The 26,917-nt window shown below is 47.5% G+C and overlaps 1 protein-coding gene across 3 annotated transcripts in view; it reads left to right on the forward strand.

The window, feature by feature from the left end:
• The window catches only part of LOC135388067 (uncharacterized), a 107,976-nt gene extending 86,900 nt beyond the window's left edge, over positions 1-21,076 (forward strand). For all 3 annotated transcript variants that reach the window (XM_064617368.1, XM_064617369.1, XM_064617367.1), the window contains 3 exons: positions 10,759-11,517; positions 12,288-12,633; positions 15,746-21,076. In XM_064617368.1, coding sequence (XP_064473438.1) covers positions 10,759-11,517; positions 12,288-12,633; positions 15,746-16,416 — 1,776 coding nt within the window. In that variant the 3' untranslated portion in view covers positions 16,417-21,076. The remainder of the gene's footprint in view (positions 1-10,758; positions 11,518-12,287; positions 12,634-15,745) is intronic.
• Positions 21,077-26,917: the final 5,841 nt, after the last annotated feature.

Here is a 26,917-nt window from a genome sequence, read left to right on the forward strand (position 1 = left end):
CCTAAATGATCTAAGGCCTTTTCCCGCTGTCCATGGTCATGACTGAACGTGAACTGCTGTCTCGCCAATTTGGCAACTCCACTCTCGAAACAAACGTGGTGCCTTTGTTTGTCCAAACGTTTTATCGCCCCCCTCCTCTTCATTCGTAGTCACGTCACAACATCCTGGAAATCGTCCGGAAGTCAGTCATGCGTCCTTTCCTTTCGTGCAACACTCGTTAGGACGCCACCCTCGGGCTAACTAAAGTGTGCCAACCCCAGGCCTCGACTCTAACGCTACCTAGGGCAGAAATTAATTGGCTCGCGCTTACACCATCCGCGTAATTGCATCATGTCCAACCGACCAGCAAAACGGGCATTGTTTTCATTCGTTGGGTGGTTGGCAACCATGACAGCGTCACGGCTCTGCATGGGAGTTTGGGTTAGAGACCGTGACGTCCACCATCTAAAGGATGCTCGTATCATCTACGGTAAGCTGCGCCACAGTGTGGACGATATATTCGCGGTCTTATACTCAAGGGCAGTGCCCGCTGTCTTTCATAAAATATCCGTGGATCCATAGCGTCGAGACCACACTTTGCCGGGCAACACAAGTTCGTATTCATTGATGTAAATGGGAGAGGCATTTCGTAAAATAGGGAACTCGAGTAGCAAAATAAATAAATAAATAAACTAAAATAAAAATTAATAAACAATAGTAATAATACGCGACAGCAATCAAATTCTGCAATACGTGACGCCTAAGCGCTTTCCACGGGGAGGGGGAATATGTTTATCAAAAAAGAAAAGGAAAGGTCAGCAAAGCGAACAGCCGGCTTGCTACTCCAAAGACAAATAGAAAATGAAAAAAAAATAGAAAAGGGAAAGAAATAAAGGAAAAAGAGGCACTATAACAACGGAAAAGAAGAAGAAAAAACATGGACGTGACAAAGTCACATGCAGTTCATGAGTCCTGAGGCTCTGAGGAACCGGAGTCGAGCGGCAGTGACAGCCCACTGGTTGGAGCGCAGGACGGGATCAAGGAGAGCGGCCAAGGAAAAATCGTTACAGGCAATCTGGATTAGACGGCAACGGAGGGTGTTCCGATGGTGAAGGTGCTGTTGACAATACAGGATTGGGAGCGGGATGCCAGCTTCCACGCCAAAGACAGTGCGGTTTGGGGAACTTAACCGGCCCATTTTGAAGAGAAGCGAGGGAGCACGGGCAACATTGAGTGGTAGTCGCGGGAGAAGGGATTCTTCTTTACGACAGCAATGGCAAGCGACGACAAACTCAATCATCTTTCCTCGGGATTTAAGATGATGAACGCCCGATATCGTACAACTTCGCCGTTTCCGGGCCCTGCCCACACGAACGTCGAGCAAATTCCTCAGCACCGCCCTCAGTTGCTTTGCCTGTGTTCTTCGAAAGAGCAGCGCTGAGGAGATCAGAGCCTACCCGAAGCACTACAGAAAGCTGCTATGGGAACCACTGAGGAACATCCTCAACGTCCGTGCAAGCGGGCCCTGATGGCGCACGCGAACATCCACCGTTTTCCGCGCTATTCCGGCACGCTAGACGCCACTGCAGAACCGTTGCATTTTATCTCGTAGCAAATGTCCATTTAGCGTATTACGAACGTGCATGCATTCCATCAGACACGAGAAGAAGAAGAACGTGCGCCATCCAGTTCCTCTCCCTCCCCTGAGGCTGACTCACCTACAGACCTTCAGCTGGTTTGGATATAGATTTCCAACGACGGCCGGTCCTATATTTTATTGGGCCAGACGTCGCTTCCTTTTTTTTTTTTCTTTCTTCTCTGCCCATTGCCGAAGAAGGACCTAAATTTCTGCTTCTGTTGCCTCCCCGATGACCCTATAAATTGTGTTCGGGCTCTACGGTTCGTATAGTTCCGCGAACGAAGGATTTTTATTTTTCTTATTTTTATTTTTTTCATGAATGAAGGGAAAGAATATATCCCGCATTACGTCGAGTCACTTTCTGTCAATGAAAAAAGCAAGAACGTGGAATGGTTATAGGAAGGCATTTCTTAGGCTGCAGATTCAGATTAGTCACTGCTGTGCTGTTTGGGTGTTTAATTACCACAAATGTTGTGGTATACCCGTAATCTTTGGGAGGTCAGGAACATGTGTACGAAATATCTCGGTCCAACACTGCGCAGATTTTACTCCAGCGAATAGACCTTGTATCGCCAACGGTAGGATGGGAGAAGCGTTAGCTTGCCCACATCACGCTTCAAAAATAGACCACAAAATAGCAACCGCCTGAGATCCCTTAGAAGCCTTCATTGGGATCGCAAGCGCCACCTGTGGCAGGCAAGGGCTCATGGGAACTTAGAGCGCCGTAAGACATTGAGACGGCCAGAGGCGGACATAGAGCAACAACAACGTTTCCGGTGTGCGCAGCAGCAGCGTCAGTCATGATAAACCATAACCGAAGCAGACGACAGAGCAGTGTCCCTCAAAGTTACCCATGCTGCTTTGCACTACGCGCTTGGTGGCGCGCGCATCTTTTTAAAATCGTCTATTGTTACGAAGCGAGAGGGCGCTGAAAGCAACACACTGCTGATGGTTGGTTGGTTCGGTTTTAAGAAAAAATAAAATGGAGATTTTGGCTTCACTAGTGTGAGGCCCGCAACTCCACATCACTTGCACCGGTTACTTTGGTGGAAAACTCCTGCAATGATGATGCCAATGAAGGTGAGGAGGATGATGGCGATGGTAATGATGGATGCTGATGATGATTAGTGGTGGTGGTGATTCCGACAGAAAACAAGTACACACACACTGCTGACGTCATCCGGCATCCGGCAAGGGAAAAAGAATACAGGCTGCGAAGCAGACGACGATGCTGGGTGACACCACGGAATCGTCCTCTGGACGAACCGCTGTACTATGGAGCTCTGTTTTCTGCTCTTCGCATTTCGGTTTCGGTTTGCTATTGTCATCATTTACCTTTCGCGCACGCGTGCACGGTAATTAATTGCTCGAGCAAAATGAATGCGAATGTTGCATTCGGTATCGAGGGGATGGTTCGTGTTCGGTATGATGCTCAACTAATTTTTTCGAATCGTTGCGAAGACTCCCTTTAAGACAAATGCAGGCACAGATCCCCGTGAAGTGGGACCAGGACGAGCAACATGCCGCTACGCCGGCAGGCAGACTGCTCGGAAGCAGCACACCACCACGACCAGTCGAAGCATGCGTTTGCGAGCACATGATCACCATGTGGTGCACCACAACACTGTGTAACTATTAGCACATAGTGTAATTCACTGCCATCGATAAATCTGCAAACTAAATTAGAATCACCAGGGGCTTTTACTGTAAATCATATTCGTAATCTTTATAACGTTTCCCTAACACTATTTGGTCGGGAACGCGACCTCTTGGGCAGTGGATCACATCTTGCGCGGGTAGGAAGGAGCACCATACGGTATACGTACGACAGCCATGTTAACAATGACGGATAAGTCAGTACAGTCACTTACACGATCATTAGTGTACTATGAATCACGATGTGTAAATATACTGTAAAGTATTTACTCCGTCTTCGAGGCAGTTTGCCTAGTTGTGTGCCGTTATTCTAATCGTGCCATGGTAGCTCCCAGGGGCATAGGCTTAGCCCAGAGGCCACTGTTAACCTGGAAAACACATCTGGGAACTACTGGTACGGACTTATCTTTCTTGGAGCAGACGCTACATGAAATCAATTCCCCCAGAGATCACCTACAGGAGTTGGACAAAATAACTCCAACACCCACCACACAGCACACATTCTTTTCATAATATGGAGTATAGGACCCCTTTTGCACATGATACAGCTGAAATACACCGAGGAATGGGTCCGCAGACGTTTTGCCGGTCTTCGCATACTGTGACGTATGCAACGAAACAGTAGACTTCGACGTGCACGCCAATAGTCCTCTACCCGAGAAACGTCATCATGACGTTGGTAGACAGGCTGAAACCGAAACAAATCGGAAGGGGTGGGCTGGGTTCCACGAATGGGCATTTCCTCGCTGCCTCCTATTGAAAGAAAAGTGGGACCGAAGGTCGCGTTCCTTTCAGAGGCCATCGTAATCCCCTCAAGACCGTGGCTTTCGGGCGCGACCTTGTTCACCCCTAGCCTCGAGCGTTGTTCAACTCCACCAGGTTGATGGTGCTGTCGAACACTATGACATCATTTGTTTACAAATAGAGAGAGGTCTATTCAGCAACTCGAGTCACAGACGCCCCAACCCTGCCCGCACCAACTACCATCCCCTTCTGTAACTCTGTGAGGTCTAGCTGTGATATACCCTTTCGCTAAGTCGAAGAAACAGATCTTTCACACACCTAAAGTACCAACGTTTATCAACGACTAGATTACCTTGGTGACTGAAGTAGTGTCTTGCTGTTTGTTTGGATATCACAACTGATAAAAGAAATGGGACATTATCGGTGATGGCAGGTCTGCGAGAAAGAGTTCAATGGGACTGTGTAAAAATAGGGGTGTTCGAGTTATCTCGACCAACCCCTATATATATCCAGCATTATAGAAAAGACGGGATCACCTCCAGCGGCGGATTGTCCCAACTTATGTCAGCCGGAGCAGCCAGCGGTGTGCTGGGCCAACGAACCGTGGCATAGCGAATGGTCAGAGGCTGCTCCAGGGGAGGTCCGTGGCACGAGCCGACGGGAATTCTTGCGCAGATCAACGCGATTATCCCGCGCTTTTCTAGGCAACCGACAAAAGAGGCCATCGCCAAAGATAAACGCATTGGTTTCGGTTTCGCACGCCTGCCTGCAGAGGTATAGGTACAACTCAAATCGTTGAGAGCTCTTAGTATATCCAGCAAAAGTATCAGGGCATATCCAGTTTCGGTTCGAAGGAACAAGAGTTCACACTTCGAAAGAATCGCGATAGAACGGTTGGAAATCCTATCCTATTATACTGCAGCCATTGCAATCACACAAGACAAGTAATAATTTGGGGTTTTACGTTGGGAGACAACTGCGATTATGAGCGACACCACAGTGGTCAGGTCTGTGGATTAATTTTGCTCACTTGAGGGTCGCCGAAATCTCGACACCCGGAAGACGGCGTGTCAGAGCAACTTGTACCCTTCCACCAAGTTGCCACCGTCCTCGGCCGGATTCGAACCCGCGACCTTGGGGATCAGCAGGCGGACACGTCACGGACTGCTGAGCCACCAGGGGCAGCTCCCATGACTAGTAAGAGCCATTATTACCCGAAGTCCTCGAGTTGCCTTCTTTTAATGCGCGTGGAATGATCCACTGAAATAGAATAGACGCACGCTGAGACAAAATGTACGTATATAATAGGCTAACACTTACAAACACTAACACTAACAAACAAACAAACTTATTTGGAAGTCAGATGTGCAGGCGTATGGGCCTCCTCTGGCTCTCTTAAAGATACTCTTAATTGCACTGGAAGAATCTTCTCACATTCTGAGAACGACTTATTTTGTATTCCATTATATGGGTACCCAAAGGGCCTGTGTAAATGATTCCTTTGTTCTACGTCACAATCTCTGTCGCGATCTCTCTTGGCTGATTGTCCAGGGCGAACACAAGTGGCAATGTGTCAAATGAGCTCCTTTTCCGCCGCACGGAGGCTGATAACGAGACAAACCCTCCCCTGCTTGCCGTGTGAAAAAGAAAGATTACCAACGCTTCATTACCTCCGAAGCTCGCTAACCAGCCGCAAATATCTGCACGTCGCACAGCGGGACAATGTGAAGCGGGAGGAAGAACCCATTTGTTCTGGCCATTTGTTCCAGGACAATTTTTCATGTCCATCTCGGAGGGTGGTCTGGGGAGTCAAGGTCGTCTTTTTTTTTTTTTTTTGCCTTGGCTACTTTTTGAAATCGGTACTCAAGGGACACACAACTTCATCCAAGTCGGTTATATGGTGGGTAGGATTCCGAGCTCTCGGCATTTTCATACGGTAATGGTCGGGGGTGTTTGTTTGCCGGAGTTTTCAATTTCTGGAGATTTTTTTACTTTTTCAGAGGCAACAACAACAGCAGGTACATCGTGAGATACCTTTCCGAGAACGTTCGAAAAATACTCAAAATTTTCTAGAAATTGTGGGCGCCTCCCGATTTTCAAATGAAGACACTGGAAAGTGTGAACCCTAGTGATGGGAAGGGCACCTTCAACAAATCGTTACGATAACAGCGTCGCGACAGATTCGTGTTGCATTAATCAGCTCTAAGTTAACTCCTGCGTTACTGGGAGGCAAACAGTTGCTTCACGAATGTTCTGCGTTTTCTTCATCCATCCTCTGTTCATTGTTTCTTGCATGCGCGAAAAAAAAGAAAATACACAGTCGAAAATTTAAAAATCCAGCGATCCATTGACAGTAGATTGAAGCAGAAGGCTCATGTCCGGGGGTCGCCGATTTTTCGAACGGAGACTGTTATTCTAGTGTGCTTCAGAGATGGTGCTTCACCCAGTAAAAGAGCAGTCTCTGTCTGAAAAATCGACGTCTCCCGACCTGAGGATTCTGCTTCAAGGCAAAGATACATAGGCCATCTTCACAGGAGCCTCCAACACCTGCATCACATGCATACAAGAAATTGCTCCAAAATACGTGCAATGCTGCCCTTTCGAGCCAGCGCTTCGATTGCTTCGTGGGCAAAAAATATATATTAATGTGCCTTTCCCTGGAAACTGCAATCCTATAGTCGACCGTCCCCTCTCCTGTGTAGCCAACATTCCATTCCTTTATCCACCCACCCGGATTTCCGTACCAAGAGCCGACTATTTATTTTAAACCCGTCGACACCACCAGTATCATCCTACCACCGCAATGCTGATAACCCTCTCCTCTGACATTGCGTGAAATAGGAGCCCGATTTATCATAACCGCAGCGCTCTCCACCTTCTTGTAAAGAGAACATTGAAATTCCTCCACCGCACGCGCGAGATAGTATCGGCTTCGACAAACATTCTGTGTGCGTGACCCCCGCGACAGAAAAAATTAATCGAAGACGCCCGTGAAAGAAGATCGGTTGTGGACCCCTGCAATGGCGTCCCACGCCGCTGAGAATGTGTCGGACTGAATGGCTGATAAGGGAACATGTAGAGCTGTTATATCCCGGGACCGTGCGCTTCGACGTGGGCGGCTGAAGCGATTCGGGTTGCGTGTCACGTCTTGAGCTGCAGAGCGCGAGTACCACGTGTAAGTTCACCAACAAAGGCAGCCGAGACGTTGATGGTGCTGTAGGGGAGCTTCCACAGGCTCGGTGTGCAAACAGCAAGGTGATTGTGTGAGCGATGGGGCTAGTTTGTTGCGTGTTCCCTGCTGTTTGGTAAGAATGGTAACTCACAGACATTCATGCGTACGTCTGCATGTATACGTGCTCGCGTTGACGTGGTTCCGATACCAAAGGGTTTTCGCTAGACTGCTTGTTCTAGATATAGAGCGTTTTTTGCGGATTGAGGCTCTCTCGATGAAAGGCTCATCGAAAGGTTCTAGAAAGATATAGTGAGAGTTTGTCGTTACTTCTTCGTACAACCGATGACCCCGTCGACTCCACTCACACACAGGGAAAGGTAACGGAACCTTTTTCGTTTCCGTTACCACCTCCGATACTGGCCCTTATTTGTTTCTGTTTCAGTTTCGGTTACCACCATTGTTGCTTTCGTTTCCGTTACGTTTCCGTTTCGGTACCGCCCCCCCCCCCCCCCACCTCCAACTTTTTGTTTTCCTTCTTTCTTTTCTTCCCTTTTTTTTAAAAAAAAGGCCATTGAGACCGTGACAAAACTTAATCCCTCTACGTTCTGAAGTCTATTTTGAGGACTCCAGGGATACATGCATACAAGAGACAACGTTTAAATGCACATATAGGTACGTGATTACTGTGAAGAGCTAATATGAACATGGTTTCCAGGAATGTTACACACGCTTGCAGCTTCCAGGACACCATAAGCGTATAAGAACTATGCTTCTTCTATTTACTGAATACTACTTACTTATATGCTCCAGTTTGATAGTTCATTTTAGTTTTAGTTATGCAGTTAATTTTAGTTTGCTTCATTGAGGTTTATTTCATAAATTTGTGTACATGGTATGGTGAAGAATTGCAATAATTCGGCTCCTGCGGTAGCCGAATTATTACCGTAAATTATCGTCGTCTCCGTTTCTGTTACCGTTACCCGCTATATTTCCGGTATAATACCGTTTCCGCTTCTGTTACCGTTTCTGTTACCTTTCCCTGCTCACACATTCACGGTTTGATAAGTTGGATTCCTACTTGGACAGTGGGTAATAGGTAATTGGAGCAGATTTAGTAGAGTCAGCCTATTTGTGTAGCGACATATTGCACGTGCCGCAGGGTACGAGTCTGCGGGTAGTAACTTCGACCACATGGTCCTCTTTTGACGTGCACCGCAAATCTCCGACACACTGTGCTCGAAGCAACGTTTACTTCTCCCGCATTGCTGTAGCAACCCGCAAGATGTAGCAAAATCGAACCCGCGATCTACAGCTCAGCGAGCCAACGCGTTACCGACTGAGCTATGGAGGCCGGCATTGCACAATGGGACAACAGCAACAACAAATTCATTGTGAGATGATGCACAGTGGGAACGCGTGAAGAGGTACCTAACTCTAAGCCTCATTCGTTGACTGAGCAAAGCTTGGCAACGGCGCGACAACGACATCTGTGACGTAAACGCACTCTATAAATAGCACGCTCAGAACCAATCCAAACAACTCAGGGAAAAGAGGGTATTTGAGGCTGAATTTCTGGGCATTTGAGGCTTAGGTGTTTGTGTCGTCCCTAATTGTGGTCTGCCTCGGATAATTCTTCTTGTTTACGTCAGAATCAATCGCCACTCAGCCAGGGGCGGATCCAGGGAAGATCCTCGGGGGGGGGGGGGGGGGCACTGAAAAAAAGAGAGAAGACGGGGGGGGGGGGTCGCTATGTAGCAGGAAAATTCGCCGTGCAGCAGGAAAATCTGCCGGAATGGGGGGTAGAGGTATGTCTCGGGGGGGCCCGGGCCCCCAGGCCCCCCCCCCCCTGGATCCGCCCCTGCACTCAGCGTGATATCGTTCACTTTCCTGGTTTGCTGAATGTGAAAGGCGTACGCATTTTTGCGGAAGTTAACGTAATTGTCATGTCAAAAATGCCACAAGTCAGAACAGAGTCAGTCACAGTGACTTTCCTTCCCCGAGCGCACCAAAAATTACATTCCCAGTGCATGTGTCGCTGCGCTCATTCAAACCATGATGATGATGATGATGATCCTAGAGGCTATCCCCTTTGTATCGGGTGGACTTCGTAGCATGTACTACGCGTCCTAGCCAGCAAATGGACCGACCAGTGTTGCCCGATAAGAGTTTACGACGATGATAAAGGCCGCGTGCCACACACTCATGCCGCACACACACACACACACACACACACACACACGCTGGTCATGTATTCCACCAGGCACTTACTTCGGGTAACACCTGCATCCTGGAAACCGCCCATGAAAGAGAAAAAAAGACCAGAGAAGGAGGAGGAGCCATAAAAAAACTGTACTGGATGAAATGGCCAGAGATAAGGGTACGCGTGGACGTGAGGCCAATATGTACAGCCCGTATATGCTGTTTATTCGTGTTCACCCACGACCTTCGCTCGAGGCTTAATTAACAGAACGGTAAAGCATTGCCCGGCGACAAGCTGCGTGAAGACCTTGATCAGTGGCTCGCTGACAGGGAATGCGTTCGCGATACGGTGCAATTTCTATGGTGTTACATGATGTTGCACCATGATATAGGAACGTTCCAGTTTCCATCGGTCTTCTCGAGCACTCTCCTCCCGTGAACGGTCGACTTGTCCAGACGTGCAAAACGTTATATCTTGCCGGACATCGCAGCGCAGGCACTCAACCTATCAATGCTCAACATACTCTGCGTAGAACTAGACTTTTCAGGTGTCGGAAATACGTTGATACTCGAAGGGTTTTACAGGCGAGCCTGTTCCGTGTGGACTCCCGAGCCTTCGATATCGAACTGTTAGGTCCTCAATCGTCTGACAAGGCGCTGAGGGCACTCGAAGATTTTCTACGTATAACAGGGCTTATGGACATTCTATGACTCGCTGAATGTGTGCTGTGTATGCCCCCAGCGATTCCGACATTAAACACTCACTTGGTTAAAACTTTGTGAACTACATGTTGAACTTCATCACTTTAACTAACTCGTTCATCTGTTTGTATTTTCTCTGTGTAAGCGTCCTGGGGTAGTCAGTTCGACTTCGTCGTGAGTCAGATCCCTTTTTTTTTTTCTTTATCACATCACCATCATGCTCTGCGACGCCACACTCATTGTAGTTCGGAAATGGGTCTTCCTGAAATGGATGAGATCTCTTCTGACTGCTGTACCTGCACACTATAGAATAGACCGCTCACTGTTTGTAAAAAAAATGACGTCATAGCGTCATAGTGTTCGACAGCGCCACCAATTTGGTAGAGTGGAACTATACGCTTGAAGCTAGCGGCGAACAAGGTCGCGCGCGAAAGCCACGGTCTTGAGGGGATTGCGATGGTCCCTGAAAGGGACGCGACCTTCGGTACTACTTTTCTTTCATTATGAGGCAGCGAACAAGTGCCTAATCGTGGAACCCAGCCATCCCCTTCCGATTTGTTTCGGTTTCAGTCTGTCTACCGACGTCATGATGACGTACCTCGGGTAGAGGTCTATTCCTCCATGTAAAATTAGTGCCTTCACACATTGCTTTTTTTCTTCCTTGCAGGCGGAGCTAAGTCTTCAAGGCGATGACTTTACGAGGCAAATGTGGCACATGTACAGCACCTTCGAAGATGTGGTTGGACCTGAGCCGCACGCCCGTCCGAGGCCATCCAGCGCGGAGGATGCCCCTCGGGAAGCCCCTGTGAAGCCCCCCAGGGCTCCCTCCTACCCGGACGTGCACCGATCATCCTCTTCTCCCCAACGTCGTCCCCAATCTCCCGCTCACCAGTCCCCGGGCGCCCGTCGCAAGCGGATGTCAGCACCCCCGCGATCGCAGGACTACCCTCGAGGCAGTCCCGGTAGTCCGCGGCATTGCCGCTCCCGGACGGAGCCCTCGTCCAATCCACTCCTGGACACCATTGGGTCGATGACGTACGACCCCTGCTGTGAGTCGGACGACTACTACGACCTGTCTTCCGTCTACCAGCAGAGGAGAAGGCCGAGCAGGGGAACGGAGTCTTCAGCGCACCAGCACAGCGATGGAGAGTCCATCGGGTACGCCGGATCAAACTCGGTGGACAGCGGCTACAAAAGTCTATGTCCGACGCCAGAGATTCCGGACTATACGACATCGGACCCTAAGCCTAAGATAATGATGGGAACACGAGTGATGAGTAGACAGGGCACGACGGGGACAACAAGGACGAAAGACCTGGATGCCGACTTGGATCACCTGATGCATCTTAGACAGTCTCTGTTAAGCGCCATCGCCCACTGTGAAGCACGGCCAGGGAGTCCCAAGGCGAGGAATGCAGTAAAACAGGTGGGTACGGCCATCGTGGCGAAACATGAATGAAACCTCTTGTAATTGCACCACTGAAAGTTCGATTATGGGAAACCGACCTCATGGGACAGTAACACGAAATACCTCCTACATTATTAGCCGTGCCCTGATCATCAGTATGGCCCTCTCTCCACATAGGACTGCGCAGCATTTCTTTACGTCTGCTCTTACTGGAGATATCCCAGCCAGCCAATGAAGCTATATACGCCGCAGTGCGGGAGAGTTCATTGGAGAACGCTAGAAATAGCTGTTGTCTTGCTTTCCCTTCTTGATCCCCCCCGTTCTTTATCTTTTTCTTTCACTCCGTTCACTATAATGAGACGAAGCAATCCAAGCTCTGCTCCGTTGCCTCGCGGCCGATTTTCCCTTTTTGCAGACTCGTTCGAAACTCCAATCCAGCGTTTCTGTAATTGCCTTCCCGACCTGCAACTCGCGTGCAGGAAAATAAATTTGATCAACTGTAGCTGAACTCAAATTACGAGTTTAAGAAGGCCCAATAAAATGGAAAGTGGACGATCAAAAAAGAACAGCCCGAAAGTAGCGCTTTTAATTCTGTTTCGTCCATTGATATGCGAATAAAACGAGACACTAAGACGTGTGTTAGAATTTCGTACTCTTACAAAGTGTTGAGAATCAAATGACGTTTTTTTTTTAATGTCTGTGTGCGTTCCCTCTTTCTATACTCCTAATGTGACATCGGGACTTTTGAGTTACATGAACAAAACACTCACATGTAGGTGCCTTTGCAGACTAGCCGTCCGACAGCAGCTCCCTCTGACGACGAGAGGCGGCAAGAGAGCTCACAGAAGACGGTGCGCTTCAACACAGACGCTGGCAAAGTGTGCAAAGCGAAAGCTGGCAGGACGAAGCCTATCCTGAAAGACCCATTGTGCGCCAACCTGCGCGCGCATATGGAACGACCCGATCCAGATGCTGGAAACCTGGAAGAAGAGATCGACTCTTTGCTCTGCGGAAGATCTGATCAGTACGACCAGGAGACTGTCGAAGGATTCCCTTGCTCCTATGTCACCATGATCGAGGACAAGTACCGCTGTAGCGGGAATTTCAGCGTAGCCAAGGTCAAATGTTTGAAAGGTAAAGGAACCGTGGCATTGAATGCCTCAGAATTACATCGGCCAACTCATTGCCATACAAATTCCAAGGGCTAACATTCGAGCCTTACTAGTGCTGCGTGATCGAGTTGTGGTGTGACACACACAGATCCTTTTGAGCTAGGATTGGATTGGATTGGAAAAGAAAGAAAAATATGGAGAGGTTAGACACAACACTTGTCACATCATTTGTCTGCTGCAATAATGTACCGGAGGGACACTCTCGGAATATAGTCGATTTCAGAAAATCCCAGTGCTCCTTGCGCCCGCGTTGCATCCTGGGAGAGTACCGGAATGAACTGTCCATCTCGTTTCGCTTTCGCTGTCCTTGACTCCTCGTGGACAATCGGCCGGAGAGGGAGAAGTAACGGAAACAGTCTGGAGACCTTCTCCTCCTTTGTTACCAGCAAGTTCCCATAGCTCAAAGCGGCGCCAAGTTTTCTGGGATTTTCTGAAGTCGTCTATTCGAAATTCTTGAAGGTGACTGTGCAAATAAGTTAGTACGTCCTTCAGCAATGAGACACAAAGTTGGTTTGGCGGTCGGGGACTCGCTAGTTGCCCAATGAGCTAGGAAGCTTATACCGAAACCGAAACTCATGAAGGCTCCCTTTCCGGTCTCCTGTACCTTGCGTGACGTCACAGGCAGTCTCGTGCGGGCCGTCGGCTGCTTAGTTTCGGTGTGGTTTCGGGCATACGCTTGGTAACTTCTTCGTTGCCACACGGATGACGAGTCATCTACTTCCTCAATTTCGTTGTAAAGTACTCGTCACCGATAGAAGAGAACCTACAGAAAGGCGCACGCAAAGAATACCGGTGTGGTGAAGCCCAGTGTTGCTGGACCGCTCTTCCGTGAAGGAGCGCCAAATCACTCAAAGGAAAATATTCGTTTTCTAATCATCAGTGCCACCTGGGGATGAGAAATTGCGTCCACTGAAACGTCATACGGTATGGATTGATGTCATACTGTTACTTTAACGCGTTTTTGGTGCGGAGTCTGACTCCTGTGCAAGGTCGCGTGGGTACTAGGACACCAGTAGACGTGCCAGGACGTGCCTCTGCCTAGTCCCATAGGATTTTTTGTAAGAAGCCCTCCGCATTCAAAGCAATCTCTACGTAATACCATTGTGTATAGAGCCTTAGTTCTTGCTGTGTACAGTTAGAAACCTGAGCGTCTCACAGAAATTGTTTAAGACAGATATTTGCGCGAGTTAATAGCCTTCAACAATAACAACAGGTAATGACGACAGTGACACGGGGACTTCCACATAGCCTTCAACTTCAGGTCGAAGAATGGGATATATGGCTTGACCGTTTGACATGGTACGGGCCGCCGTGTGTGATCTACCACAATATTCGAACATACTCGATGAGTATAGTAGACGAGGGCATTAAACTCGAACTATGCGTACTTGTAAAAAACGCGCGTGTGCCCTGCGTGCCCAAACGGCTCTGTGCGTACGCGGTCATCGTATAAGAAACAGCTGTCATCACCCAAGGCACCGACGAGGTCAAAAGTAAGAACGAATGTTTGAAAACTCCGCACGAACAGGAACTGCGAATTCGAGGAAAAAGCATCATGCATCAGCACATGTTGGATTATCGCAGCATCTCTTCGCACGGCGCGAAAAAAAAGACGAAGTCATAAAAAAAAACACGCTTTTAGCGATGAGGTACTTGGCGGCGCTACCGCGAAAATCCATTTTGAAAACCTCGCGGGAGCTGTTTTTATTTCCGACCACTTTTTGTCCACACAAACACCAGGAAGGGGAGAAGACTTCGCAGAAAGGACGCCCCAGACATTCGTATAGCGCTCCAAAAAGAGATGAAATGGTCCTTGTATCAGAGATGAGACCGATTAGAAGAAGGAGCAATTCAAAATAAAAATAATGGGCGTTTCCGAGAGCCTGCGTCTCATGATGGATGAAGCAAACCCGTTCCCAAGGGGCTTCGCTATCGGCCCGACTTTCGACAGTCCCACGCGTCTCTTGCCGTTCATAATTTATTAGGACAAACAACCAACGCGCATACCGCAGCGATTAAGCCGCGTACTTACGCCGAGGTACCGAATATTCGACATCTCGTGTTTCGACGATCCAGGCAGCGTCTCCCGCTGCGCGAGTGTGTTCTCCTTTTGTGACGGTAGAACTGAGACGATGCTATGGAAGAACCACACCCACTGTATCGGAGACACAGAAGCTTTTTTTTGATTGATAGTCCCGCCGCTAGGAGTCGTGCTGGATACGGGTGGATGATAGCGATAGAAATTGCGTAGGGGAATGGTATCGCGAAGGTTGCGTTCTCGTGTATGAAGATGTGCGCAGAACGGCTTGTGGGTTTCGCTAAAAATATGTATACTCTAACTATATACTGCGTAAAGAAATAGCCTGTTGTGTAAGCGCGTATTTTTTTTCGCGTGCACAAGTTCTCGCAGCACGGGGCAAGTGAGGGGGATGTAGACATGGTCAGGTCAGGGCAACGTAGTAAGGACACATAAGGTGTGTCTTCAGGGGCAATAGGCCCTCGGTCGATTGTTCACAGCGAGGGTCCCGATGTCTTTAGTTTCGGCGTCCCTTCACATGTATTCTGGAAAATACCCGATTCATTCATTCATTCATTCATCCATCCATGACTCGAGGAAATTGGTAGACTTGAGATCCTCCCTTGCTTTGTCACAAGTTCTCTGGGTGTAAAAAGCCAGTTACACGTTTCATGCCGCAGAAACATCCACCAATGAAATAATTTTGCCATAACATTCGATTCGTTGTCAATAGACCTCTACTTGTTTGTAAACAAATGACGTCATAGTGTTCGACAGCGCCACGAGTTTGGTAGAGTCGAACTACGTTCAAAGCTAGTGGCGAACAAGGTCGTGCCCGAAAGCCGCGGTCTTGAGGGGATTGCGATGGTCTCTGAATGGGACGCGTCCTTCGTTCCTACTTTTCTTTCAGCGAACAACTGCCCATTCGTGGAACCCAGCTCTCCCCTTCCGATCTGTTTCGGTTTCAGTCTGTCTACCAACGTCATGATGACGTTTGTCTGGTAGAGGTTTATTAAAGCACGCGTTTCTCTAAATCATCTACTGAATTGTCCCGCAGATAAGTGCCATGAAACCTCTAAAGACCACAACCACGCAACGCTGAAGCAAGACCTTCCCCCCAGCATGACGAGCAGTAACACCAGGAGCAAAGTGAGTCGACCGCCAGAACCGCATCATCCCCCTGCGACGGACCCCAGTGCCACCACCCCTTACAGCGCAGCTCCTCCGGCAGAACCTGCTTCCAACACCCCGAGATCATCGTCCAGCGTGGACGCCGTTCGCTCAACGTTCAGTTCGGCCAAATCGCGTTTCAGCGAGGTGGCCAAGTGCATGCTGGAGATCATCGAAGACCTGCAGCACAAAAAGACCGACCCCCGTGCTTCGAACAAACAATCTAAACAACCGGTGAAACTACGTGACACTCCGAGGCACGCTGTCCCGCCAAAGCGACCTGCGAGTGTGGCGAGCGACTCGGAGTACCACGTCTACGAGGAAGTCCTCTACGACCTGGTCGGCGGCACGTACGCCCCGGAGAGGCCTCCTCCGCTCCCGGCTCGACCGAGGGACCAGGGAGTGGAGCCCGGGAACTGGCCAAAGCAGAGAAGCAACTTGTACTCGCTGGTAAGGAACCCGGAAGAAAGGAGAAACATTTCTAGATCTCTGGAACAGGAGTCGAGGCACGGGGGCGGAGAGGACGAGTACGGCTTCAAGGCTCTGGCAAGCTCCTAAAGACGTGAAAATCAACGCGTTTTGTGGAATGTACAGTGTGTCTGGGTACGTGGGACACGTGGTTCGCAGTTGATGTCCAGTGCTTGCGCGTTGGTGTCGGAATTCTGCAATGACAGTGACTGTAAGCTCAGTGAGTTTCGTTCCGTTAGATTAGTATCAGGGCTATTAATTAGTTTCCTTTGTATTCCGGTATTTAATTACGACGCACACTAATTCAAAGATCCGAGATGTCTCTGACGTTACGATGCAAAGAGCGAAAAGAAGAAGTTGGGGCGAGTGGTGGTAGCGGTGGTGATACCACCAAGATCTAGAAATTTGAGGTGATCCTTCGTGTACAAGATCAGTGTTAACAGAGCGTGCCCTGTCTGCCGCTACAATATTCTGCACATTGAAAAAAATTCGGCAGCGATTTCAAATCGTTATTTCGCAAAAAAAAAAAATGGCAGGAGAACGCCTCAAGGAAAGTGACAATCAATTTTTTGCGCCTTAAGTTTCAGCTTCATGAGCCCAACAGTACACGTAAGTGTACCGCACTTTTATAATTGGCGACTGTGAACAACCGTTCCTTACACATTGAGCACGCGCCACTGTCATCTTGTGAACTCCGCACGTAACGGCATCCAACATCCACCGTGAACCACATTGAACATATCACGTGTCATTTCTTTCGGTGCTGAATTCTGAAATGCACAACTCACTGGAGCACACTAGGGACATGTGACTCGGGGACCTTTGTGTGATATTTTCTTGTGCTGCTTCGTGACTCTCATATTTTTCCTTTTATGTTGAAGATGAAAAGGTGCTGTCCCAGTGAACGGCGTTTACACAAACTCTCTTGTGACGTCACTGATGCATAATCAAGAGTGTGAGCTTTAGTGGTTTGTTAATTATTGTTCAGTTTTTGTAGAAGTTCTATACCTGAATATACGGAACACACGTGTATATGTTGTCGCGACAGTTGGTACAAATGCAGTTAACAGGTTGTAAATTATAGAGAACGTCCCCCTTCAATTAATGTTATGAACTCGAAGTGTATACAGTAGTGATAATAATGTGTCTAATGTGTGAATGTTTGTGACAGGAGCTATGACTGCAGACATTGTTCCTGAATGCTTTTGTGCTTCTTTAGCTAATCAACATGAGATAACGAAGAACGTTAGATTAGAGGACAATACTCAACAGTAGTTTAACATCGTGAAATGAAAACATCTCGACGCGCCATTCGTTCGGCTACTTATTCATTCCGTTAAATTACCGCGTTACCGTTAAAAGCGAGCTGCAATGCGACGGGGACTGTGCAAAACTACATGATAAGTTGATAAGTAAATTTAAAAAAATATGGAGAAATTGGAGAAAGTATATGCTTGGGGTTCCTAATAGGCAACCTGCGTAGCTGAAATAACGAAATACAAAAAAGCCCAGCAACATCACATGACCTCCCCTATCGTACAAGACTGACTAGACTGCGTACAGACTCAGGTCGATGGTAGGGAGCTTTAGTATTGTTTGCGCCAGCACACTCAAAGGCGTTACGTACGCAACGAAATAGCGTTGCCCACACTGCGCATGTGTGCAACACGCTATTTTACGCTATCTCGCAAATTCAGCGTGTGCACACAAGGCTGCTTGCATTCCGTTCACGTGGCATGCGAGACAGCTCGAGCCCTGCGGTTTGCAACACTCACACGCAAGGACAGAAACGGCGGCAAATGCTGTTGGACTGGGCGGATTATATTGGCTGCACTTGGCTCTCTGCGTTCTCGAAAGTATAGACACTGTATAGATTTTGCTTTATACGACAGATGGTGTTACAATGTTTGGCGTGAGTACGCGCCGCGCTGTACTAAAACCGTGCGTGCGCCGCAAAAGTGCAACGTGGCGCAGACTGGTAACGCATAGCGTACGCAAGCGTCTATCCGCTACACTACATCCTATTAATGCGTGTATTAGTTGTCGCCAAGCAATAATCCAGCGTGATAAAGAGTTGCACGTGGGATAGCAGCACGATCTCTAGAAACCATCAGAACGTGCATGCATCTTCTTCCAATGGAACTTAGTACTGGAACTACTGAACCTGGCGCATCAGCAGGGCCCGCTTGCACGAACGTTCGGGGAATTCCTCAGTGGTGTCATCAGTAGCTGCCAGCGTGCACAGGCCACTCCTCAACGCTGCTCTTTCATAGAGCACCGGCAAAGCTATCGAGGACGGCCACTCAGGAGTCCCCTCGAACCTCGTGGAACTAGGCCTAGGTCTCCTCGCGCAGCAACCATGTACATCCATCTGGCGGTTTAACGGAATTTCTTCTTTTCTTCGCCTCTTTTGTCATGTTTCGAAGCGAACACGATGCCAAAAGTCCCCGCTATTCTACACCATGTATACATAGCCGTAACGCAGCACTTCGGTTATAGTCAACATATTATTGAAATGCGTCAACAAACTGTATACTACATGTGAATGTCTACATTGTGCCGTAGCGGAGAATTTCATGCCTTACGCGCCTCTCTGTTACTACCCTGCTTGTTACTGTTCGCTGTTCTCTATACTAGGCACCTGCACCGAGAAAAACTTGCAATCGACTATCCAACGCTTGTGAAGAGAACTCTATGCACCACATTGCACAGACTATATACGGTGCGAGATGTTGCTTGTTGCTGATATTCAACAGTGTAAAAACGCAACGACACCTAGCACGATTCTGTTGCTTTCGAAACGACGCGCAGTATCAAATCATTCAATATTGAGGTTTACTATAACGTACGCTGTCGCCTTTGTGTACGCAAGGGATAGCGTGGTGATGCTGCGCAACGCGCAAAGCTGTGCTTGTATCTGGCGCGATCCACCAACACTATTCCTTACGTACGCGAAAGCGATAGCGTACGATATATTAAAAACTCACTAATATTTAAGCATCGTTTTCGGTTGCGTAGAAAGCATGATTTGCTAAGTTCAACGAAACGTTGGTCAAACACACGATAAACACGAAACATATCATATCAGATACAAATACGTGAATGCACGTACTTTTACTGTCGCATTTGGATTTCGTTGTCAGGCCTAGGCAGCGTGTTCTGAAAGTTCCCCCCAAGAGTATACACCATATATTTCGCTTCTTGCAACAGATCCTTCCAAAGACATATGACCAGTGGCGTCACTCGGGCACGCGCCGCCTGGTGCGGGAACTCTTTGTGTCACCCTCCCCACACCCATTAACGGATCCCCTTCCGTATAAGGCGATACACGATAAAAAAATAATGGTCGATCCATTGGTGGATCCGACGGAAATGCGTTGGAATTAAAACTTGAAAACCCTTTGGGAACTCGCATTCACAACGCTACATAACCCTTCAACGATCCTTCACAAACGCAATGCAACACTTCAAATGGCCCTACACAATGCTAACGGAAGACAGCATCTGCAGCCAACGAGCCTTTCGGGCTTACTCCGATTCAGCTTGGCGGCGCCGTCTCGCAGCCTCAGCCTCCTTTCGCAGCCGCTTCTCTGCACAGCTTTCGTACCCCATGGCGCGCCCTCGCAGACACGTCTGAACCTGTAGGCCAACACAGCTGCACTGCCGGCGCGCCGCGTCACGCTCTCCACGCGCCCTCTCCTTCCCTCTCCACTCACCGCGTATGCGCGCAGCGCCGTGGCTACGGACAGACCACGCCGCGATTCTTTCGTATCGAGGACACTAATGCGAACGCATTAGTAACCCTCTTACACCGCACTCAGAAAAAAAAGTCACGTGCTCGCAGAGAGGTCCTCATATTGTTTTTGGTGTCATCGTGCCGCAGAGAGCTGCAGGAAGTGGCAGTACTAGTGCGGCGCGTCACCCGATGCTGCGGAGCGCACCCCCCCCCCCCCCCCCACCACCACCACCGCCTAGTGGCGCCACTGCATATGACACACGTAAACCACATACACACGCTTCGTTGTTTCGGATTGTCGTAACGAGAAACGGGGAGAGTGATTGGCGCCATTTTACCTCCGTGTGGACTGCCACCGCCGCAGCGCCGCCTCTAGCTGTGCAGGTAAAGTACGCAGCGGATAGTTTCCAGTTCCCTCCGACAGGTGGCGGCATCGGTGGCATTATTACGTGCGTGAACGAAATGGCGTCGATTGCTTCTTCATGTGCGTCAGTGACGATAACATCGCGAAATCTCACGTTCCTTCGTCTGACACCACAACAAAGTATTGTCACTATACAACACACATGTGTTCCTCAAACTAACAAACAACTCAGGTTCTTAATGTACCAGTCAAGAACGCGAAATTACGTTTAAATAATATAACATATGATGTACTACACGACGAATTACTTTACAGACATATATAGTTTATGAAAAAGAATAAGGCAACCTTGTACATATTTGCAATATCGTTGTTATCAACCTTGAAACGCATGCTAGGGTGAGCACTGTGTTGTATTTTCTCTCACCCGTTACTCCGTTGTCGAAAGTTGATGTGTATTTTTTTCTTTTGTACATAGACATTGTACTGTATGTGGGTGTGATAATTCTCTTCCTTGCAATCGTGGTGAGTGTGTATGAATAACAAACACGATTATCGATCGAAGGGATGAAAGCCTGGGCAGTGGTGGAGAAGGCGTTTGTATACGCAATAGATGCGTGAATGAGCAGAAATAAAACTTGACTGAAAGAAAAAAAGCAAAAAGCCTGTAGTCGTTTATGAGTATTTCAAACATTCGCGAAGGAGAGAAAAGAAGAGTGCACGTGAGTCTCATTAGCCTCATCGGCGGAAGAAACCCAACACGAAGACACACTGAACATACTTTCTGAGAGGATCTCTGGAAGAGAGACAAAACGCTTGCTCTATGTCTTGTTCCTCAAGACACAACGTACAGCTCCCGTCAACCTTAATAATAACACTGAAACAAATATGGTCTCGTGTCGGAGCGCGAGTACAGCAACACGTGGGGCCGCGAGGAAATATTAATTGAACAAAATTATTCTGTTAGTTTAACGCGAGGATTTTGTTCACTTAACATTCACCCAGGGCCCCCAGGGTGGCTGTTATCGCGCTCAAAAACGAGACCGATTTCTTTTTTTTTTTTTTTTTCAGTGTTATTATTAAGGTTGACGAGAGCTGTACAGTTGCAGTTGCTCAAACCGACGAAGAAGACAACAGTTGCTGAAACTATAGAGTTTGAAACTATAGGAAGCAAGCCAACAATAGACTCTAAGGGAAAAAAAGGAGGGAGTAATTTTAGTTCTTTCGGGGACTAAATGCTCACCACGTTTATGCGGAAAAACCACCACGTTTACGCGAAGTTTGGGCACTATTTGCAGTTCTGGGGAGTAACTATAAGATTCAGGGGACTAAAATGAGGACTGAGGAGGGGGGGGGGAGGGTAGCTGCAGTGTTGGCGACTAGAAGGTATAACTGCTCGCCAAATTACTCGTTTCTTCGCGTGCATGCGTAGCTTGTTATGTACGGTACCTCACATCGCATGTCATCATACCGTAATGACTTTGATAGCACAACCCTAGCCTCACACAGAGAGATTCCGCCGAACAGCGTCCTACTCTGGTAGGATATCCTACAACGCTGTTCTGTTCCAATGACTGAGTTGCAAAGAACAGAACTGCGAACAGGGCGGATTTTCTGTAAATGCGACAGTATTTATGAGCGAACCCTACGGAGTTTAGGTGAGGCCGGGTATGTTTCCACACTACGCGGTAATATGTACGGGTGAAACCTACGCACTTCATGTGTCCTGGGTATCGATTGATGCATTAGTTGGACAGTTAATTAATACTTAGTTAATTGGCTAATTCCTAACTAATTAGTAACGTGACGACCAATCCGATCATGGACGAATAAGTAAACTAATTGATTTGCTTGATTGATCACCCAATAAATGACATAATTAATTTGCGAGCCAATTTGTGACGAATTTGTTAAATTATTGCTAAATGACAAACGGGGCTAATTACTTAACTGCACATATCCAGTTAGAACGTTAATTGATTAGTTGATAGATACGGTTTCGTGCGAGACACCATCAGTGATTTATCCAGATCCCCCAACACCACCTAATGAAATGTTTGGCGACACCCCCCCTAGCTACCACTGGACCCCATCCGTTACCCTTCACTGGGTACAACACGTGTGCGCGCTCACAAGATGCTGGTGCTGGAGTGTACGTACGGGATGCTACCATTGGCTGCTGCTTTGAGATCACGTGTTCCATGGCTGCTTTTACAAAACCGCCGTGAACGAAGGCAGTATTTTCTTCTCCTTTATATATATATATATATATATATATATATATATATACAAATATAAAAATGAGCGAATGCTCCATGGCTGCACGTGAGGCATATGTTTACAATTCAAGCGTGCCACAATCCCAGCTGGGATTGTGGCACGCTTGAATTGTAAACATATATATATATATATATATATATATATATATATATATATATATATACAGTGAACCCTCGTTAATATGACCCCCGATAATCTGACATACGCGCTTTAAGACCATACCCCTGGGGAACAACGCAGTGAAACCTCTGCAAATCTCCCCGTTAATATGACAATTCCGCATTATGACCAAAGTTTACGGGAACGACCATGGTCATAATAACGAGGGTTCACTGTATATATATTATTTTTATTGAGTGGGATCCTTCCCTGTAGTGGTGTTCGATGTAACTATATTGCAAATAAATCAATGATACATAGCTAAGAAACACATGATGCGTGATAAGCGAAAGTGGGGAAGGCAGCCTGCAGCCTGCCTTATGTGCTGCAATGCAGCCGCTTTCTTCTGTGCTGCGCGAGACAAACAGAAAAAAAAAAGAAGTTCGACACGTAACTTCACGTATCTTCATGCTTCAGTTATGTAGGCACTAAGCTGCTCTGCCGGGCAGCGTGAAGAAAATCGGTGAACTCAGTTCAGCAGCGAACTTTATTTTTGCTACGGATAAAACAAAAATTAATAACGTTTGATTTCATCGGACTGCGACTGAATCAGTTGGGATTGACAGATGTTCAGCTCAAGTTTCTTCGAATCGCTCTGATGTGGCATAGCAAGTGGGACTTTCTCGTTTTCATCCTTGCACGTTTTCACTGATCCTATCCGTTCAGTCTTTTCGGGAATTAGAAGCGTGCCGCATAACAGTGTTAGTGGACGAATTTCTGACCCCTAACGACGGCGGAGCTGCTCCCTTTGTTGCCGACCGTGTGCAGTCACGTGGGATAACAAACGGGGAAACGGGCCGATGGAGGGAACCGAGGGAACGACGTCCAGCGAAGGAAGCAAGGCGAGCCGTGTAATTGCGTTGAGTACGTACGAACCCTTTGCATTCGTGCAGAATTGGGCGGTATCACAAGGTAAACGTTCTCATATCAAACGTGGATCATATTTTACCTGCGAGATTGCCTGCGACACCGAAAACCCTTTGCTTTCCAACGACACGGATGGACATGTTTACCGCCTATGACGTATTGAAGTGGCGTTTGTATGCTTTGCGAGCGAAATCAATAAATCGTTACCTATCGTAACGAATGTCGGCATGTATTTCAGAAGACAACAGTAATCCAAAGATGAATACACACAGTTAACCGCCATCTTCATGCTGCTCTGCGAACCAACGGGAACCGGAAATGGCAAAAACGAAACCACCCGCCATTCCAGCCATTCAATGCTCTGGTCTGTCGAGTTTCGTGATGCAGGCGACGAACGCACGACTGCACACAAGCAAGTAATGTAGTGAGAAAATATTCACTGCTTATTTGTTTAACAAATACATATGAGATATACATATGAGATACGCACATGGTACGCCGAACTTAGATAGCAAGTGATGAATTTAGGAAAACGAGCACGTCAAGTTTAGCGGAATGAAGCAGCCAACGTAAGGCAACGCCTTCCGTGACCAACGTATGGCAGCTCCCTTGTGGTCACGCTTCCTTGAGCGAGTCCGACCCCCCTGGTAGAATCATACCACATCAGCGTATACTATCTAGTTGATGTTACAACGGAGAGATGGCACCACTATCCCGGTCACCGCGCCATCTTTAGCCAACATCTGAAACGTGCCAAATACCATAACTCGCTAGAGTCGAGGTGTCTATAGTATAGTGCCGTCCAGTGCAGATGGCCCAAACTCGCCTCGGATGACCGTGGAATGAAGGAGGCCGCCATGATCTGTCCCATTGTGGCCCGTTTCGTGTTAGTTCAGCCCGCTAATTTTGACGGCAAAAATGTTTTTGTTTTTACTGTGAATGAATCTAGTCTTCACATCTGAATAAAACCTTACAACACCGTTTTGTAGTGTGTTTTACTTTTTTGCCCAGTTATTAAACATTCTGAACCATCGGATGGACCTAATGTACGGTTTTCGTAGTTATGTATGTCCCGTACGGCAAGGTAGCTAGCAGACTTACCCCTGCTGCGGTTTCGATTTCTTTTCCGGTGAGCGTCACACGCTCACAAGGTAATTTCAATTAGCGGTTCAAGGGCCATCTGGTTATAACGTGGCAAAAAGGGCTGAAATCCGGAAACCTTCGCGTTTTGTTTCGGGAGACTACAACATCTTCATGCCGGGAAAATGCATCGAAACCCAGGATCTGGAGTGTCTTTTCACCAGGTAAGTTCTTCTAAGTTTCTCTCTAAATAAGGTGTTCCCGCAAATGCTTGTCTACATCGTGTTAGCTTCCCAGAATTCCAATGCATTTGTGCGTATGATTAATTGCAGTTTTTTAATCTTACGATCACTGACTCAGTCATCTTGGATTTTTATTATCATGTCGTTCTTCGTTCTTCATTCAATATAGCGCAATATCAGAGCGCAGAGCATGCAATGTGTTTTTTCACTTTCACTTCGTAAGTCCCGCGTTTCCGCGAGCTGTACGGGAAAGCCGGGGAAACAAAAATCATTTAACGTGAAATTACACGTGCACTTCACTAAATCGAAAGTGCAATACAACCCCCTGAAAAATGACGCGCAAATTTAAAATAGTGCTAGCGTGAATCAGCTACGTGGCGCACTTTTGGTTCGTGCCCAAGCAGCACAATGTACTGAAAGTCGAGTGCAATAGGGGTGGACGGGTAGGTGGAAGGCCTTGAGCACACTCGTAAAGCTAAAGAACATTGATAAGACACATACCGTCCACCCCTATTGCACTCGACTTTCAGTACATTGTGCTGCTTGGGTGGGTTCCTGAACAGCCCTGTTCTGTTATCGCGAGTGATATGATAACGCCTGCCTCGATTCGAAATTAAATGCCATGCAGCGATAACATAACTTGGGCTTGCATACATTCAGACTGGAATGTTCTGAACCCTTCCACATTGGAACACACTTCCAGCTGAGGTGGCGTGAGCCAACTGATTATACAAATTATTATACAAAAGCCATTATACAAAAGCTCTAGTGGACCCCAGTGCTTTATTCCCGGCTGCGATTGGAGAAAGAGAATTGCTGCAAAGATAATCTCGTCCAATTAAATTGGTCACACTTTCGCCCCTCGATCACATGTCCTGTCTACTTGTGTTTTGTGTTACTGTCCGTATCACCACCACCTCAGGCTCAAGGAAATGATATATACCATCAACATGACAGCACCCATTAAAGAACCTGCAGCCTTGACTTTTACTGACACGAGTACAGAGGCTTCATGAATCAAATTATTTGTGCAATCGTCGTTTATCCTTACTTGGCCTTGCACCTTACAAGTTCACAGAAACATAACATGTACATACGCAGAAAACAAGAAGCGCTCTTCGCTAATAATAATAATAAAACTTTCTACGGCCCACAACGTAGCATTTCAGAAGTTACCTTTTGTTTCATCAGAAAAAAATATTTCGCGAGAGGTTCTACGGGAACTCTCTGTGGGGGGAGAGGATTTCACTCTCGTGTTCCCTCTCCCAAATGCACTACCAAAGGTGCGGTTTCGGGAGGGGGTTGAACCCTCGGAAACCGCCACCCCACCCCACCCTCTGGCTGCACCACTAATGTGTGTAATGTTGTTCCAAAGCCCTTCCCTCCATCACCTCACACTCTCCGACAATGTTAGACAATGTGTTTCGTTTTCCCATTCCTCCTCACCCGTCAACAGAAAGTCACGATGTTCACGACATGGCCATTACAGTTTAGAATGTGGTTTCGTACTTCATCCTGTTTCGATTTCGGAATATTGTCCTGTGCGTTCTCCTGTATTCTCGTTTCAGCTTGTCATCATCAGAAGAACTGTAGCGAGTTTAAAGCTATGTTAAACTTTACTCCGTAAACTCTGTAAAATAACATGTTATTTGGTGCGACACCGGCGCTATCTATTAGACATTAGAGGTAACGTAAACCTGAAGGAGAATGAGAAGGAGAAGAATGTGGCTCCTGTATTAGCTCGGCTTTATCTTGGGGTGTAGTAGCGACTGCAAGCATTGACAAATATCAAAAACCCATATTAGCTACAGGGATAGTAAAAGACCATATGTTTAAATATAGAAATGTTTCGAATTTGTCGTG

This window comes from Ornithodoros turicata, chromosome 3 (genome assembly GCF_037126465.1).
Source record: "Ornithodoros turicata isolate Travis chromosome 3, ASM3712646v1, whole genome shotgun sequence".
Taxonomy (NCBI): Eukaryota; Metazoa; Arthropoda; class Arachnida; order Ixodida; family Argasidae; genus Ornithodoros; species Ornithodoros turicata.